The sequence below is a fragment of the Phacochoerus africanus genome, chromosome 1 (assembly GCF_016906955.1).
Source record: "Phacochoerus africanus isolate WHEZ1 chromosome 1, ROS_Pafr_v1, whole genome shotgun sequence".
Lineage (NCBI taxonomy): Eukaryota > Metazoa > Chordata > Mammalia > Artiodactyla > Suidae > Phacochoerus > Phacochoerus africanus.
Genome location: NC_062544.1, coordinates 169,695,476 through 169,714,631, shown reverse-complemented (window position 1 = coordinate 169,714,631; position 19,156 = coordinate 169,695,476). Strand labels below are relative to the sequence as shown.

The 19,156-nt window shown below is 37.4% G+C and overlaps 2 protein-coding genes across 7 annotated transcripts in view; one reads left to right on the top strand and one right to left on the bottom strand.

Annotated features, from left to right (window-relative positions):
- Positions 1-18,149, top strand: part of CP (ceruloplasmin) — a 65,776-nt gene extending 47,627 nt beyond the window's left edge. The window contains exons 16-20 of one of the 2 annotated variants that reach the window (XM_047784376.1): positions 671-887; positions 1,316-1,455; positions 2,529-2,691; positions 13,591-13,695; positions 17,706-18,149. In XM_047784376.1, coding sequence (XP_047640332.1) covers positions 671-887; positions 1,316-1,455; positions 2,529-2,691; positions 13,591-13,694 — 624 coding nt within the window. In that variant the 3' untranslated portion in view covers position 13,695; positions 17,706-18,149. Of the gene's footprint in view, positions 1-670; positions 888-1,315; positions 1,456-2,528; positions 2,692-5,920; positions 7,200-13,590; positions 13,696-17,705 lie in introns of those variants that run through there. The other variant, XM_047784385.1, reaches the window with a different exon arrangement.
- Positions 7,306-19,156, bottom strand: part of HPS3 (HPS3 biogenesis of lysosomal organelles complex 2 subunit 1) — a 47,669-nt gene continuing 35,818 nt past the window's right edge. For 2 of the 5 annotated variants that reach the window (XM_047784399.1, XM_047784419.1), the window contains exons 12-17: positions 18,228-18,413; positions 17,703-17,891; positions 16,545-16,652; positions 12,033-12,239; positions 11,341-11,431; positions 7,306-7,562 (exon numbers count right to left, since the gene is read on the bottom strand). In XM_047784399.1, the coding sequence (XP_047640355.1) occupies positions 7,435-7,562; positions 11,341-11,431; positions 12,033-12,239; positions 16,545-16,652; positions 17,703-17,891; positions 18,228-18,413 (909 nt within the window). In that variant the 3' untranslated portion in view covers positions 7,306-7,434. Of the gene's footprint in view, positions 7,563-11,340; positions 11,436-12,032; positions 12,240-16,544; positions 16,653-17,702; positions 17,892-18,227; positions 18,414-19,156 lie in introns of those variants that run through there. The other 3 variants (XR_007135508.1, XR_007135511.1, XR_007135510.1) reach the window with 3 other exon arrangements.

Genomic DNA, 19,156 nt, shown 5'->3' with positions numbered 1-19,156 from the left:
GTGCAAGTCGAACATGTGGCTCAGATCTGGTATTGTGTAGCTGTGGAATAGGCCAGCCGCTGCAGCTCCAATTTGACCCCTAGCCTGGGAACTTCCATATGCCACAGGGGTGGCCTAAAAAAAATAAATAAATAAAACCTAATCTGCCATTACTGACGTCCAGCCAAACCAAACTTTTTGTACATTTAAGTCCATTGTGGTCTTCCCTGTGTTCGTTAGCACTTTATGTACCCCTATCACAGCAATCAGTCCATTTCTTCTATTCCTTGAGATTTTCCCCTGCTACATTGAGTTACTGGAGGGCAAGCCTTGCTTTGATTCATCTTTGGATTTTTAGTGACTGGCACAGTGTTTGGCTTATGGGATAAGCAAACCAACACTGTTCATTTGGGGTTCTTTTCAGTTGTTGTTTATTAGCTGCTGAACCAATATTTGGCTTCTGCACACATTTCTGTTACTTCGGCATCACTTTCACAACCCACCTACTTCTCATCATTGCTCCAATTTTAACTACTCCAATGGAAAGTTATTACTTGACAGAACCATGTTGGGCAGTCTACTACCTAAATCTTTCCCTCCAAGATTCCTGAGGTAACAGGCAATAAGATCCCAGTTCTCTGAAATCTTAACGTATACCACAAGAATGACTTAAGTTTTTTCTTGTTTTCAGGATCTCTATAGCGGATTAATTGGGCCGCTGATTGTTTGTCGGAAACCCTACTTGAAAGTATTCAATCCCATAAAGAACCTGGAATTTTCCCTTCTGTTTCTTGTTTTTGATGAGAATGAATCTTGGTACTTAGATGACAACATCAAAACATACTCTGATCACCCTGAAAAAGTAGACAAAGCCAATGATGAATTTATAGAAAGCAATAAAATGCATGGTATGATACATTCTTCTAAAACCTATTTTTTCCCCTTTCTGCTTTCAGATATAATTTTTTGGGGAGACTACTCATTTGTTTCATTTTATAATAAACCATTTCTGCCACACTTTGCATGTGAGGTAGAATTCTGTTCAAAGCAAAAAGGGGACTATATTCAAAACTATTAGCTTCTCTTCCAATTCCCTTTTTAGTCTAATTCACTTTTAAACTCAAAACTAGGAATAAGCCTTTTAGTGATAAGTGACTATAAGCAGAAAAACTGTGATATTATTGACTTTAAAGTACCCATTTCCCCTATCTGTAGTGAAAAAGTTCTAGTATCTCAAAAAGATCCCACTTATTAACCAGATAATCCTATTTTCTGTGAAATAGCCATTGATTTAAAATATTTTGGAAGGTAATCAAAACTCACATGTTGTCCCCAGCTATTAATGGAAGAATGTTTGGGAACTTGCAAGGCCTCACGATGCATGTGGGAGATGAAGTCAACTGGTATCTGATGGGAATGGGCAATGAAATAGACTTGCACACAGTACATTTCCACGGCCATAGCTTCCAATACCAGGTAAGGCCACTCATGGTCGTTATTCCTGCTCTACTTGAAAATGTTTTAATACAAATGAAGAAAATATTTCCTCAAAGAGACTTACGATAAGTTTAAGGCTTTAAGAAACAACTCAATTGTTTTCAAAGAGTGTGGCATGCAATAATTTCAAGTGCCATTATCAAACCTTTGTTACATGTTGGGCTTTCCCTTGGATTTAGTTTTTACTGGCTTTTCTTGGGGTTCTGCTCACACATTCCTGGGCAAGGCCTTTGAATGGAACTGCCAGCACAGAGGGTAGGAATGTTTACGTGATGATGGATCAGATAGTAGAGATAAGACTTTATTATAACCTCTGCCTGTTCTAAGTTTGGATCTTAAATGGCCTGAAGTGAACAAGATCAGGTGTCAAGCAACTGATTGGTCCCTAGATCTCAATCCTACTTTGACTTCTCACCCAGTGCTGATTTCAGCAGGAATCAATAGCCCTTTTGAAAATGCTTTTTTCTTACCTTTGGAGTTAATGTAGAAAATTCAGAAGCTTCCACAAAGCACACTGCAGAAAAGGCCATTTTATTATTTGTATTTTGGTTTAGTTCTCAGCAGACTTTCAATTCCACCCCTGCAGAAATACCCTCCAAGCACTCTGTCAAGACTACCTGAACTGTCCCTGGTTTGGGCTTCTCCATTGGCCTCCATTTTTGCTCCCTTCATTACTTACCAGCCTTAAAGTTTCACAGACAAACTAATCTAGGATAGGTTCAGAAACAGTGAGATTGAAATGGAGGCACAGCTAAATTCCCTTGTGTAACTCAAGTACTCTGATAAAAAGGCAAACAAAGCCAGGTGCTCCTATTGGATGACTTCACCTTCATCACATCTTTCCTTCCCACCCACTTAATGGCCCATAGTGCCAAGGGTTTAGCAGGAATACAAGGATTGAGTATTAAACATAGAAATGTGCAGGGTCTCTCTTTTTTTTTTTTTTTTTTTAAAGATTTATCCATGTCTCTGAGCTGGCCAGTGAAACATTACTTGAATGAACTCTCACATATAATAAACATTATATAATATTTGTCATTTTTCTAATTAAGCACAGGGGCATTTATAGTTCTGATGTCTTTGACATTTTCCCTGGGACATACCAAACCTTAGAAATGTTTCCAAAAACATCTGGAACCTGGTTACTCCACTGCCATGTGACTGACCATATTCATGCTGGAATGGAAACTACCTACACCGTTCTACCAAATGAAGGTGAATATCTAGTTAGTAATTCTGGAAGGCATATATCATGAATATTAAGACGCACTACTTTGCCTAAATACTTCCCTCAGTATTGAAGCATGTGTGAATTTGCTGCCCTTATTTCTTCCTTCTCTACCTCCAAACAGGAATTCATTTATTTATTTATTTACTGTTAAATGGTGTGGGATGCTGCTTATCTTCTTATAGCTGGTACTAATAACGGCACCAGTAGTCTCTAACACAATCTGACACCAATTTGATGCAGTGTAATTAACATCCCTTGAAGCAATATATATGAGAGTAGTGGTGACTTAACAAAAGACACATTTAAAATTTAACTTCTTTCTTAATAGAAAACATTAACTTTTTTCTAGGTAGTACCTGTTACAGGAGAAAGGGGTCTCCAAAACCCTCCAATAACCAATATAATTTCAAATAGTCAATTAAGCAGAACAGTGTCTTTCTGTGCTTCTGAGGGGAAGGGAGATATTATTATTGTTCATCAAAGACTGTCTTAGTCCATTTAGGTTGCTTTAACCAAATACCACATTGGGTAGCTTATAAACAACAGAAATTTATTGTTACAGTTCTGGAGACTATTAATCTGAAATCAGAGCATTTGGGTGATGGCCCTTTCCTGGTTTCAGACTTATTACATAGCCTCATGTGGGGAAAGGGACAAGCTAGCTCTCTGGGGCCTCTGTTATACAGACACCGATCCCATTCATGAGGGCTCCACCCTCGTGACCTAATCACTTCCCAAAGACCCCACCACCTAATCCTTGCACCATGGGCAATAGCTTTTCAACATATGAATTTGGGGGGCATACAAACATTTAGCAAAGATCCAGGAAAAATACAGATCTAAATTCTCTGCTCTGCTCACCCCAGCAAGAATTCTCCTGCCGATGTCCGCACATGCACACAATAAAAACACAGGAAAATGAATGGTCCTTTTACGGATAAACACTAAAGAAATATGTTGTATAAAGAGTAAACTTCCTGCTCAGTGGCTTCTGGCTTTAGTGTTCCCTGGGTCTTCTGAGTTTAGAATTGTTGGAATTGGCAACAGCAAATCCAACAGGGGGAAATGATGTAGAGAAACAACTCCTTGTGTTTCCTCTTCGAGCTGGCATAAAAGGAAACATATAAATAGACGAAAATAAAGAAGTAAATATATTTCAAAAACTAAAAATCACTGAAAGACTACTGTTACAAATGAAAAGTTTTAATTCCCGCTCCTGGGTCTTACACAAAGACCTCATAATTTGCAAAACTACTGCCATTAAAACCCTTTATTACGAAGAGTGGTACTGAGAGCACCAGAACCCCAAAGACTCAGACAGACAGATAACCCACTGGGTTTAATGCGAGTATCTGAACAAGGTGAAGAGTCAAAGAAGAGAAAAAAACACTTTAAGTAGAATTTAAAGAATGTTAGCACAGATACAAGCCACACGAAAGAATGGTCCTGCTCAGAGAAACAACCAAGAGTAAGGGAACACAGAGTAAGGCATTTGGGACATTCACGTGTGCAAATAAAATGCCTCACATTCAGAGGATGCTGCTATAGGCTAAGCCAACACAAAAGAGACAATGAGAAGATTCCTCTTACATAAGCCTGGAAGGAGAAGAGGGAGATGACTGCTTGCTTGGTTAAGAAAGGGGAGACTATTTTAAAATCCATACTAAAAACTGAATAACAAATAGCAAATGTGAAGAGAAAACACACGGTGGAAAAAAAGACTAAAGAGAAATCTGGCTTTCACAAAGAGAAAAGGTATTATGTGGGATTGAAAGAAGCAGTAATGAACAAAAAAGAGTTTGAACTATTCACAGAAAAATGGGAGCCACATTTATCTGTGCGAATTATCTTTAAATGAAAGTTTGATAAAGCTTTAGCCAAGTCTACCTTAATTCTAAATCTTAGGAAAAGTTTTCCCTACCATGACACAGACAAGGGAGAAAATCAAGTTATGGTGAAATCTTTCAATATCATTCACCAGGGGACAATTTCTTCCACAAAGAAAAATAAAATCATTAGAAGAGACTTGTGGATATCCTACCATACCTAATGGAATGCCTCACTTCCCCTACCAGAGGAAGCATAACAAAAACCTCCTCTGACAAATATAAACATACATTTTTTAGACTGACACTTCCATGAGAGTGAGATAGCTCCCAAAAGGGAGCCACCTGTAGGAGGAAAGCTTGCTTAGCAGCTTTAAGTTCTTTATAGTCAGGGAGTGTATATTCTTTATTTCCAGTAGGTTTCCAAATCCAATCTAATACTCTGTTTGGTAAATATCTAACCACACATTAACTCAATGCAAAGGAATTTTTTAAAACTTTTTGGACACAATGTCAGACTTACAGAAAAGTTGTAGGAGCAGTACAAAAAGAATTTCTGTTTACCCTTTACCTAGATTCTCCAAATGTCATGTTGCACAGCACCATTTGCTTTCTCTTCCTTCTCCTATCTCCCCATCTCTGTATATGCACCCCGACTAAAGAGCTTATAAATACATACTCCTATTTCCTAACAAAAAGAATATTCTTGTACATAATAAACACAGTACACCTATCAAAATCAGGAAATTTAAAAAAAAAATTCAATGTTATAGACTGTTTTCATTTTACCAATTACTCTGTGTTCCTCGTGGAAAAAGAAAATCCAGTTCATACACTGAGTTTGGCTGACATGTCTTCTCAGTCTCCTTAGTCTGGGGCAGTTCCTTGGTCTTTGTCTTTCACAACTCTGATACTTTTAAAGAATACAGGTCAGTCACTTTGTAGAATGCCCTTCAATTTGGGTTTGTCTAATGTTTCCTCATGACCAGATTCAGGTTATGCATTTTTGGGGGCAGGGATATTGGGTTTTCTCAGAATACATGTCAAGAGGCACCAGATGTTGATTTGTTCCCTTACTTGTTATGCTCATTTGAAGCATCTGATTAAGGAGGTGTCTGCCAGGCTTCTCCACTGTAAAGTTATTAATTTCCCCTTTATAATGAAGAAGGATATTGCGGGAAGGAAAGTTAATTTTTCTTTAAATAAAGTTGTACTAGAAATACAGATGTGTTTTAAGCATATAAAGAGCAGAAAAATATGTGAATCAAGAATAAACAAAATAACTTTAAAAAATCAGAATTCATTTAAATCACCATGTACTAATTTTTTTTAACCATATGATATATACTATTTTTAATAATGGTCTTAAAAATTTCTTTTTCTATAGAGACCAAGTCTGGCTGAAAGAAATAAACTGGTGATAAGTGAAAAAAAAGAAAAAGCAATGATTCATGTATGTGAAAGTGGTGAATAGAATACTTTGGAATGGCTATAAGCATTTTTTAAAAAGACTGAAAACATACACTTTTGTGCATTTGTGGGGAAAACTGTGTTACACTGTTTCATATGAAAAGATCAACAGATTGGTATTATAACACATGAATGACTTTAATACACTTAATAATACAATTGATTGATATAGGGCATCATATCACCACCATTATGGCTTTCTTTAAAAAACCACATTAAAAAAAAAAAAATCCATGACCAGACATTGTCCTGGATAGTCCTCAAAGGATCACTATTAAGATTTCAATGAAATGTTTCTAAACTTTGGCTTCCCATCAACCCCTCTAACATGCTGCTCATATCACTGCTGATGAACCAGTGGACATTGGGACACAGTATACAGGAAATAAAATATTAAGATAAAATAAAACAATAAAATTTCAAAAGTAAAATTTTAAATTAAAAAAATTTACATAAAATACATTTTAAAATAAAATGATGCCAATCTGAGTTTTGTGAACCCTTGAAGACATGATCAAAATGATGTTACTCTACACTGGAGAAAGGCAGAGTTGACAATTCTATACATTAGATTCTGGTAAAGATGAACATTGTCATCAGGAGGAGTTTTTAAAATATGGTTGTGGAAACACCAGGTGAGTAGCATTTTTGCCCAACCTTAACTAAAGTCAAAGCATACTATCAATGAGCTGAACTTGGACTCAAAATTGTTTAATAAGAGACTAAAAAAGAACAGTTCTTCATATTTCTTTATTTTCACATAGTCTAGCTAAAAGAATAAGAGGACACATCAACAAAAAGATGGAAACAAGGCTTTGGCTGAAAAACATGCATTCCACAAATCATGTTAATAGCCAGATACAAAGGAAGTTAGTTTTGTAAACTTCTACTTGATTTGATTCAGAGAGAAATTCAGCATGAGTTTTAAAAGTAACAAGAAAATAAAATTTGAAATATTTTATTGTGGGAAAACATTAACATTTTTCTCAAAGAAAATTATTGTTTTTAAAAGTGAACCAATAGAAAAAACCCGGAAAAATTAAAAAGTTAAATTCTGGACCACTTGCAGGGACATTCTTTTGAGCATACTTACAAATTGTTTCTTTGTGTTCATGGGATGAAAAAGATTGTCATATCTCCAACAACAGTGAATTGATGTTCCTTGGAATAAAAGTTAGTCTCTACCTTTAAAAATATATACCTTCTTTGAGGAAATTCTTATGTCTTGTAGCTTTTTTACATTCCAGACAAGTGAATGGATTCAGTTCATAAACTATGAAACTAAAAATACCACTGAGGTAAGCAGCCTGAGAGAATTTGCAATATGTGTACAGATTCAATATAAAAATCCTTTATTTATATTTTTATCTGGAATTCAGTTTTTAAAAATTCAGTCTCATATGTGATTGTGGTATTTTTCAAGTGATACCTTCAAGTCAATGATTTCTTTCGACTGCAGTAAAGAAGATATGGCAAGAAAAATGCTGCAGTGCCATCTTCTGGGAGCACATTTAAGAAATCCCTTAGTTCTAGTTCCACAGCAACAACTGACAATGTTTCTGTTTGTAGGAAAGAATATTTGAGTTAGAACTAAAATTCTGTCTTTCATCCAATTATCTTATTACTCAACCAATTAGAAGCTAATTCAGGTGACAAAATGCTATAACTATGAGAGAGACAAGGAGAGGGAGAGAGAGAAAAAAGTCATTTAAATCCACAGACTGCTTTATGGTTCTAACAACTTATTTATTCTTTCTAGAATCATTTGTAGGAAAATACCATCAATTGCATACTTTAATGTTAGGACCATACTGCAGTTGACTTACAAAGATTGTTTGCTAGGGCAGGAAATACTATTAATTGTTGGATGACAATTTTTTTTTTTTTCTTTTTAAGGCCACATTGGCAGCATATAGAGATTCCAGGCTAGGGGTCAAATCAGAGCTACAGTTGCTGGCCTACTCTACAACCGCAGCAACACCAGATCTGTGCCGCATCTGCAACCTACACCATAGCTCATGGCAATGCTGGATCCTTAACCCACTAAGTGAGGCCAGAGATCAAACCCACATCCTCATGGATCCTAGTTGGATTCGTTAACTGCTGAGCCATGACAGGAACTCCAGGATCACAGTTTTCTAAGTCAGTTCCTATTATAAGATTTTTCATGTTATTAATAAGCAGAAATCTGTTTTTAAGACTATTTACTTTTTTTGAACTGTGAAATAATATGTTCTAATGAAAAGTTTAAATATTAAGGTATTTAGTAAACATTCGTGTAAAGGTAACTATGTAATTTTATGATTCTATTGCTTCTTGATACATACATGCTACCCTCTGCTGGGAAGAGAAACCAAGTGATACTTAAGAACAATGTTCCCAATGAACTTTCTCCTCAATGCCATTCCCTGTGTGCTCCTCCCATGCCCACCATGTACTCTATGTGCAGAGTGACTGAAATATAAAATCGCGTGCTCAGGTGTGTGTGCATTCATCCAAAGTCATCTGTCCAATATTCAGCAACCTAAATCATCCCTTACAAAAAGAAATGACAAGTTAGTGAATGGTGTGGCAATGACAATATGGGAAAGCTCCCTACCTCTTGAATCAGACAGACTCAGGCAGGGATCACACTCATCTACTGATGGCCTGGGTGACTTTAAGAAAGTCACTTAGGAGTTCCCATCATGGCTCAGCAGAAACAAATCTGACTAGTATCCACGAGGACATAGGCTTGATCCGTGACCTCGCTCAGTGGGTTAAGGATCCAGCTTTGCCATGAGCTGCAGTGTAGGTCAAAGATGTGGCTCATATCTGCCATTGCTATGGATGTGGTGTAGACCAACGGCTATAGCTCTGATTCGACCCCTAGCCTGGGAACCTCCATATGCCATGGGTGCAGCCCTAAAAAGAAAGACAAAAAAAAAAAAAAAAAGTCACTCAACCTCCTGAGTCCTAGCTTCCTCATCTATAATATTATGGTACTATCTTCTAGTTTCCAGAGTCCTTTGAGAATTAAAATACAATCTTGCCTTAACAAATAATAACTACTAACATTATAGAACAATAAAATAGAAACTTAATAAACAATAACTACTAATTGGCAAAATCCATTAGCGTAGTGGTTCCCTACTAGTACAATTCTTCCTCCCTAGGGGACATCTGGTAATGTCAGGAGACATTTTTAGTTTAACTTGGCAAATGCTACTGGTATTTAGTAGGCAGAGGACAGGGATGCTGATAACATCCTAAAATGCACAGGAGACACCTACACATAAATCATCTGATCCAAGAGGTCAATAGTGACAAGGTTGAGAAAGGCTGCATTAGAAAGTTCCTAAGCATATTATATATGTCTCTGACCTCCGTAATCTAAGCACACTGTGTAAGTCCCTGACTTCCACCTCCAACCTTACCATCTTGCAATTTTGCCTAGCATTTTATTCTAGAATTAACCCCAAACTTCTCATTAGTCCCAGGCAATTTAAAAATTGGTTTGCTCAGGGTTACTTAGTAAGTAGCAAACTTGGAACTCAGTTTCAATTCTTCCAACTCTAATCCTGGTTAGAGGATTACTGTCAGCACAGAGACCTCACCGCCCCACCACCACTCCCACCACCATGAAACTGGACCTGAGGTTATTTAGGTGTCTCCCTTTCAAATCAATAAATAGTTATATTATGCTTCCTATGGAGAAGCACATTGCTGGAAAGGAAAGTGAATAAAACACTATCCCAGCTTTGGAGGCCCTACAGTCTAATAAAGGTAAATCACATACAGTACTTAGTCCCATGAGCCACATACATACATACACAAATATAGTAAAGATATTTTTAAAAATGGAACATTTGGAGGAATGATTATTGGTTCAGCTACAGGTAAAGAGTGTGGATATGGATCAGAGCCTCTGACTGAGATAATGACATTACTGGGGTGTGAAGACTGGGATATCTATCTGGAAAGTGATCCACCAACAAAAATAATCAACTCAAAATTATGTGATTGGAGTTCCTGTTGTGGCTCAGTGGTTGACGAATCTGACTAGGAACCACGAGGTTGCGGGTTCAATTCCTGGCCTCGCTCAGTGGGTTAAGGATCTGGCGTTGCCATGAGCTGCGGTGTAGGTCACAGATGTGGCTCAGATCCTGCGTTGCTGTGGCTCTGGTGTAGGCCAGGTGGCTACAGCTCTGATTAGACCCCTAACCTGGGAACCTCCACATGCTGCAGGTGCAGCCCTAGAAAATACAAAAAAAAAAGTGATAAATATGATGCAAATGGGGCTGGGTAATCAAACATCTGGCCTTTCCACCTTCTGAAAACCAAAAAATCACACAGGGAGATGGGTAGAACACATAGTACAACAGAAAAACACCATCCAATGGCCACTGGCTTTGCCTAACACTTTGAAAGGCAATTACCTCAGCTGGAAAATATAATTCCAACACTGTCACCTTCAGATATTTTATGCACACTGGTATCAATATGACCCTATCTTTGTCATCAGGCTAAACATTAACTAGTGATATTAACATACAAGAGTAGAGAAACTGATAACCAAATATCTATCGAGATTTATAAATGACTATGAAGTATAAAAGTTCAAATAATAACTACCAATGCTGCAAAATACTGCATAATTTAGAGATACTAAACTTTTAAATCTTTGAAAATCTTTTTAAATCTTTGTCATTCCTCAGAATTTGCTTACAATTATGATTAAAATGATAATAATCTTAATGTCTTACACAAAGTAAATTAAGTACCAAGGCCATTAATAAAAAATGTACTTGTTTTCAATGGCTATTTGAAGTTTTAAAATACAGATATTGTGAGTTTCTATGGCCTTGATAATTTGTTAAGTGTGTTTGAAAAGGTTAACTTAAAAGCATCAGCTCTGGGAGTTCCTGTTGTGGGGCAGTAAGTTAAGAATCCAACTACAGCAGCTTGGGTCACTGTGGAGGCAGAGGTTTGATCCCCAGCCCAGCACAGTGGGTTAAAAGATCTAGTATTACTGCAGCTGCAGTGTAGATCACAGCTGTGGCTTGGATTCAGTCCCTGGCCCAGGAACTCTCATATGCCATGGGTGCAGCCATAAAATTAAAAAAAAAAAAAAAATGCATCAGCTGTGGAGCTAATGGAGATAAACAAATATCAAATGTGTGTGGGGTAAGGAAGCATACAATTGTTGAAAATAAGCTCTCCAGATGATTCTGCTAAGACCCTCTTCACCATGCTTGAGAATCACATGACAAGAGAGAAAGCAAGGCTTCAGCAAATATGGAAACAGAAACTAAAATGCTCAATCAAATTTATAATCAAACAAAAAGATTATTTTACCTTTTAATGATGACAGGTAAAGTTGATATTTCTCTCCACCACGTTTTATTCTCTGACAAAGTTCAGGTAGCAGTTTTTTCCACCACAAAGTCTATCTTAGGAAAAAATGAGTATTTTTTAAGTTTGATACATTTTACATTCAGATTTCCAACAGAAGAAGACAACTGTGCAGGGCAAAAGTACATCACCTTGACTAAGGCATCAGAATTTGTTAGAATAGTCTTCTGCTTAAACTACAGCATAAAAGTCAGATATGCAACTTGAAAATCTAATTATATACTGTACATATGTACATGACTATTTTCAAAGAAACATAGCTATTTCCTGTTACCATCTCTTAGGGGGCAATGAAAAAGGAAGGAACAAAAAGAAAAAGTACTCAATTCAAAAACTCTTCTAAAGCAAGATAGCCCAGAAAAAATTTTCCCATCACCCATTATGTTTTCCAAATCTCCAGGTAATAGCCTACTTCAACTCCAAACAAGAGATTTTCAGTGAAGATAACATACATTTTAATAGTCACTAGTGGTACTCAAAACACATAACATATTAAACATACATGCTCTTTTCACCCACGCAACACTTTAAGGTTGGACTGGCATAACTGGTCACCATTTTGCAGACAAGGCAACATGATTATCATCTGATTATCACTGATAAAGCCTAAAAAAAACATAAGCTGAAAAGCATACCCGATTCTCTTCTTTCAGTTCGTGATTAGCATATGGGATGACTGCCTCCGGGCATCTCTCTAACAGCCTGTCTATGCACAGTTCATACTCTTTCAAACGCGTATAACACAGAACATGGACACTGAGGCCAGCAACAGTGTCTTCTGAGAGTGGCTCCAAGAATGGAATAATGGAAGCTATGTCAAATGAAGGACCACATATAAGAGACTATGAACAGAAAAGTGAAATGTTATGGAATGAGGCACCCAAAAAACTAAAGCACAACACACAGAATACAGTTTTTTAAAAAAGACTAAACCTCACTTGCAAAAATAAGAAAAAGAAAGCAATTTTAGAGCACACACATATATTTACCTAGTAAGTCTAATTAGTCCCAAGTATTAAATCACTTTGAAACCACTCTAGTTTAAAGAGCAAATAATAGAAAGCAATCATTTTTAAAATAACATTTTATTTGCTTTGGATAGGCTGAAAATTCAAACTAATAGGAATTCTTTAAATCTCTATCCTGAGGATACAATCAACATTGTTGTCAAGATTTACATCCAATAAAATTCACCTCAAGAATAGTTATAAGAGTTCCCATCATGGCTCAACGGTAACAAACCTGACTAGTGTCCATGAGGATGAGGGTTTGATCCCTGGGCTCATTCAGTTGGTTAAGTATCTGGCGTTGCCTTGAGCTGTGGTGTAGAACACAGACATGGCTCGGATCTGGTGTTGCTGTGGTTGTGGTGCAGGCCAGCAGCTGCAGCTCTGATCCGACCCCTATCCTGGGAACTTCCATATGCCATGGGTTTGGCCCTAAAAAGACAAAAAAAAAAAAAAAAATTTCTAACACTGAAAACCTAGAAGAAACCTAAACATTAAACAAGAAGGTATGAGTAAATAAATTGTTATATTCAAGTGATGGAATATTTTATAGCTATTAACATTGTTTTCAAAAGCTAATGACAAAATGCTCCTGATAAAATTATTAAAAAAAAAATCTCAGTACAAAGTTGTACTCTTTCTTTTGTTTGTTTTTGGCCACACCCAAAAGCATATGGAAGTTTCTAGGCCAGGGATCAAACTTGCAATGCAGTAGTGATCAGCTGCAAGGCCAGATCCTTAACATGCTGTGCTGCAAGGAAACTTCCAAAATTATATTCAGAACATGATCAGTTTTGAAAATCTACACAAGCACATATACATCTAGAAACGCCTTTGGAAGCGCTTCAAAATTTGAAACAGAGACCAGCTCACTGGATGGGAGGACAAAGCCTACTTTTTTGTTTTCTTTTTCACACTTCCCTGTATTTTCCAAGGTTTCTATAATAAGCATGCACTACATATAGAACCTAATAATTTGTATCAATACCATTTGCCACAAAGTAAATAACATACCAGCAGGTATTATTTCAGCATTCACAACCTGACCAATATTTTACTTTTAAGCATTTAAAATATAAACACTACTCTTGATTCTGCCACCAAAATAATCTCTGCTTTCCTTTTCTTCTGGATAAAGAGATGGTCATATCCTAATTTTATTCTTTCTGTACCCTTTTTGCTACAGCATCTTCTCAGACTCAGAGGAGGATATGGAACATGAACTATCCATTTACTGTCAGCATCATTATTTTATTGCAAATATCTACCAAGGAATGGCTAGGAGAATAAGGTTTGTCCCTTTCCTTCCTGTAAAGTTTAATAATCACCTTCATCTGAATAATTTCCTGACAATAAGATACTAAATATGAAATAAAATGATTAAAATGAAATGAGTCAAAGCTTGGCACAAAACGGATTATCAATAAACTTTTTCATTGTATCCATATCATCAAGAAATTTAAAAATAAGAAACACTAGACAATATATATCACTGAGTAAAAAATGGTCCACAGGTTACTACAACTACTCCTCTTTAAAATATTCTTTATTCGTCTTAGCAGAGTGTTCTTTCTTTTTGTTTTGTTTTTTTTTTCTTCAATATTGGAAATGGACTCTCCACCCCTAACATAAGCACTGTTTATTTCCTCTTCTGACCTAGATCCCTTAAGCTCAGCTGACTCTGCAGAGCTTGGAATATACAAAATTCTCTGTCTTCGCTACACAATCACACCTGTGGCTCTATGACAGGTGGTTGGCAAGGAGCTGGGGTGAGGGGAAGGGAGAAACCAGGACAATGATGGTAAAAGGAAGGGCATTTACCAGTTACTGTGTCATTCTAAATAGTGACTTTTTAAAATGTCTTTATTTATAGATTGTCTTTATTTTAATTTTTGGATAAAGATACTATTACAGTGATTGAGGACAAAAAGAGATTCAAATCAAATCTGTGTGGTGGTAGCAGTGGTAGTGGTGAGCTGGTGGGCTGTGGGGAGTCACACAATTTTTTTTTCTAATTTTTAAAAATTTTGACCATGCCCACTGCATGCAGAAGTTCCCAGGCCAGGGATCTAACCTGAGCCACAGCAGCAACCCTGGCCACTGCAGCGACAATGCTGGATCCTTAACTTGCTGTGACACAAAAGAGGGAGTCACACAATTCTGAAAAAGCTCTCCAGGTGAACTGAATGAACCTCCTCATTCCTGTATGTGAGAACAAACAAGACCTTTTTGTTTATTGGTGTTTTTTTTCCCTTAATGATTAAGACTAATTGACCCCAGATAATCTAAAAAGAGTTATAATTAGGAAGAGGATTTAGAAAAGTTTCAGCTGACTATACTTTCTATCCTTTAACAGCAAGGATTCCCAGAAAGAAAATAACCTTTTAAAATACTTTAAAATAGATTTTAGGCTTGCCCTAGTGGCCTAGCAATTAGGGATCCAGGGCTGTTACTGCTGTGGCACACAGGTTCGATCCCTGGCCTGGGAACTTCCACAGGACGGCCAAAAAAAAAAAAAGGGATTTTAAAAGATCACTGAATTACATTTTTTCAAGCACAGATTATAAATATGCTTTGAAGCTTTATCAGGAGAGATTTATTATTACATATTACAATTTTAATTATAATTGCAATTATGATTTCAAATATGTAACTAGTACACATGGTCTAGGAGGGCAAGGTCCTGCCTGCCTTGTCCAAATCTGTACATTGTTCACATTTATAGCACACAGTTGAGGAATATTTGTGGAATGAATGAATCTGAGACTAAGCCCTCAGCAGCCTCTGTATCATAAGAGAACTAGAGATAAGAATCAACAGGAGGAGTTCCCGTCATGGCTCAATGGTTAACGAATTCGACTAGGAACCATGAGGTTGTGGGTTTGATCCCTGGCCTTGCTCAATGGGTTAGGGATCCAGCGTTGCCGTGACCTGTAGTGTAGGTTGCAGACGAGGCTCAGATCACGTGTTGCTGTGGCTCTGGTGTAGGATGGCGGCTACAGCTCCGATTCGACCCCTAGCCTGGGAACCTCCATATGCTGCGGATGCGGCCCAAGAAGTGGCAAAAAAAAAAACAGGAATCTTCTTTGGCAATTTTTAAAAAAGTATAATTAACTCCATTTCTGGAGACACACCTGCTGTCTAGAGGGTGAGACTAAGCAACACGGTGTCTTGAGCTTACCTTTCTGATCCCCATCCCTGATTTGACATTTTGGTTTCTATAAGCAATAACCACACTTACACCAGTTCCCAGTAGAAATCAGGGGCTGCAAACTCAAAAGCCTAATGAGGCCAAAGAGATGATGAAAATGCAGGAAGGCAGCCGGGTATAAGGAAATTCCATGACAGACACTTAGCATCTCCACCAGGGAGACAGATGACTAGCCTGTCAGACAGGAGAGCGTGAGCACCGCCCAAGGAAGGAGCCACTAGGTGGCTCTAGCCTGCAGGTCTCAGGCAGTGAGAGCTCAGGGTTACTGCTGAATCAAAATTCTGCTGAGTTTTTCAAGAGAAACTTGGAACTCAAAATTCTTAATTTGAAATCTCAACTTTCATATGTTGGCACCTCCACTGGGCAGACCAAACAAAACAGATGTGGGGATTATATTCAGTCCTTGCGCTGGTGACTACATTAAATAAAATAAAAGAACATCTACCTCTAGCCCAGCTTGATCCACCAAGTCAAATGTGGACTTTGTTTCGCATTTCCAGTCAAAACACAGTGACAGAATTCCTGCAGGAAGCTCTACATTCTCTCACTCATATTTCTTATTTTTTAAGATCTTTTCAGAAGCCAGATAAGCTCACTATTCTGACCTACTTCCTTTAAGACAAATATAGTGCTTGGCTTGGGCTAGAGGCCTAAACCGTGTGAGTGAACACTAAAACAAAAGTGAATTACATCAATAGAAACACCACTAAACATTTCTGCCATACTTCCATTTCACAAAGTATTGTCAAACACATCCTGAAAATAAGGTGAGACAGTCACATGGCTTGGTGAAGCTCACTCATCCACCACCAGCGACAAAACCAGCCTTCCACTCTAGATTAATAAAACAGCTGGTGTCTCACTAAATTTCAATCCTATACAATATTATAATATGCATATTCATAAGAAAAAGAAGCATTTTTATTTACCTGTAATTTTGAAAGGTCATCCATGAAATTTTTATCCTCTAAAGAATCGGATGATAGTAAGACATTAACCCATGGATTAATTAAGCCATAATGACTACAGGTGTTTATCTAAAATGTAAAAGAAATTCATTGTAAATAAAATACAAAAAAATAAGACTTTCTTCATTCATCCCACAAAAAAGCAATTCCCAACCTTCTGCTGTGTGGCAAAATTAGGTATATATTTCCCAGGAATGCAAAGAAAGTCTCAGAAAAACTTTCAGCCTTACTGCTTCTCACAGAATACACTGTTACTAAATAAAAGACTGCAAAGAGGCACTTTATAACAAAAAGGGCAATACTGCTTTTAAGCTAATTATATTCAAAAAAAATTTGAGAGTAATACTCAAAAATTTTTATTTCTACTACTTTCCTTGGGAGGCAAAAATCTCTTCTATAAGTTTGAGATGATTCCCAGAAAGACCCCCTTTTTTAAGAAAAACCCTCATTAGACATGGCATCCAGGAGAGGCAAAGGGGTTGTGCGGTGGGGAGGAGGTGCCGAAAGGGTACAAGCAGAGTTGTTAGGGCTTCCGCAGACTGTGGAACAGCTCTTGTCTGTGCAGCTGACAGGAAGTGGAAGTCTGGTATGAAAGTCTCTCTCGCAAGACTTCGGCAGTTCCTCTCCCATCAGGGAGGTCTACAGATGTCTCTCCTCTGATTTGCCACTTCATGAGCACCTCCTAAAGGGGCAATACATGGGCCTGGGGAGAAGCCCCTTCCCTGACACATTGACTACCCAGTTACTACAGCAAGTAATATGGGAGCAGTAGGCGGCTCTCTTTAGAATATAAAATTATTTAAAATGTAGGCAAATTTACTCATAGACAATTTCTTTTTTAATTTGACCATGGAGTACAGGGGTTTGATGTGGGATCTCAATTCCCAGACCAGAAACTGAACCCTCAGCTAGTGGTGAAAGCACAGAATCCTAACCATTGGAGCACCAAGGAACTCCCACTCATAGATAATTTTTAAATGTATTTTTAACTCTTGTTTAAAAATGGTATCTGGTAATATGAATTATGTTTGATTTTAAGCCATTAAAAATAAGAAAGGTCATTATCATAATGGGTGATGAACATAAAGCTTAATTCACTGTACTATTCCATCATCTTACCAGGTCCTCTGATGTTCTCAAAGGTATGGTGTCAGGAGGCTGCTTCTTAGATAATCTCCAGATGTACTGTGACGTGAGCTTGAAGAAGAGTTCCTGAAGTACCACATCAGGGAGACACGCTACCAGCAGAGCTTCCCAAAAGTCTACTAAGAGCTGAGGAATCGTATCTTCATCCTTGCCGCAAAGCACCTTGAGGACAGTGAAACAAGCGCCCACATCTCAGATGAATATAGTACCTATCAAGTTTCAGATGGTCTGAACAACACTCCATCACGTGGACTACGTATTCAATAATTTATCATTAGCATCAGTGCCATGGTAAAAGTGAATTTAGTTAACAGACTCCAGATTGCATGAATGAAATTTTTCTAGATACTTTTTAAAAAATATGTACTATTATAAATGGTTATGGATAAGTCAAATTTTTCAATAAACAAATGAAAACTCTCTTCGCTTATTCTGCTCCCCATCCCCCACCAACTTCACCAGGTCATCCGGAACAATTACATTTTCAGAGTGGCAAACCTTAAAGAAGGAATCTGCTTCTTCAATTGCAATTTTGTTGTTCTTCTGTAAGCCCAGGACTGAAGCCACAAGTAACCCAGGCTGCGTCTCTTTCAAGTGAACTGCAAACTCAGTTGGAACCATCTGTCCCTTCCTCTGTTGAATCAACAGCCGAGGTTCCAGGATGAAGCCACATACCAACTTCATCTTTAGATAAAAAAGACATTTAAGAACAAAATATATATTGTATTCATCTTGAAAATACATGCCAGTGCATTCAAGAATCACTGATAAGCCACTGATAATTTACTTAAATCTCAATTTTTTAACTACAAAGTCAAGTTCTAAGGACACCATTGATAATTGTCTTTATAGAAGATGAAGGACTTAATTAAACATCAAGATTCCTATTTTGTAGAAAGCTTTCTTTTTAGATCTATGTAAGATTTTTCAAAATTATGAAAAATACATCTTTCTAGAATTCTACTCTTCAAAGTAGAAGACATCTCGGCATTGACTTGCTGTCCTCATCACAACAAAATGAGCATTTGTACAGCAGTAAAGCACTCCTGATCTTCTTGGAGAGGCCTGAGACATAACAAGTGCTCAATTAATGTCACCTCTTAATTTCTTCCTCTAGCTCATGTTTCTACATGGCCTCTCTTCCCAGGGAAGACAGCTTTTTTCTGATACACCATTCAAATGCCCCATCCTCCATACAGTCATTTATGACCTTCCCAAGAGCAGGCTATTTCTGCAGCTACTGGACTCCTAAGGCTCAAGTTTAATATCCCGCTTTCTGAAATAATATATGCATATATATATTATCATATATCACTGTTCTGTTTTCAGGAACACACCACACCATTCCCTCATGCCAGGTCAGTCTGTCAGCTCACAGAAGAGCCTATGTACTCCTCAATCCCAGCACTGTGCTCTGAACATACCTG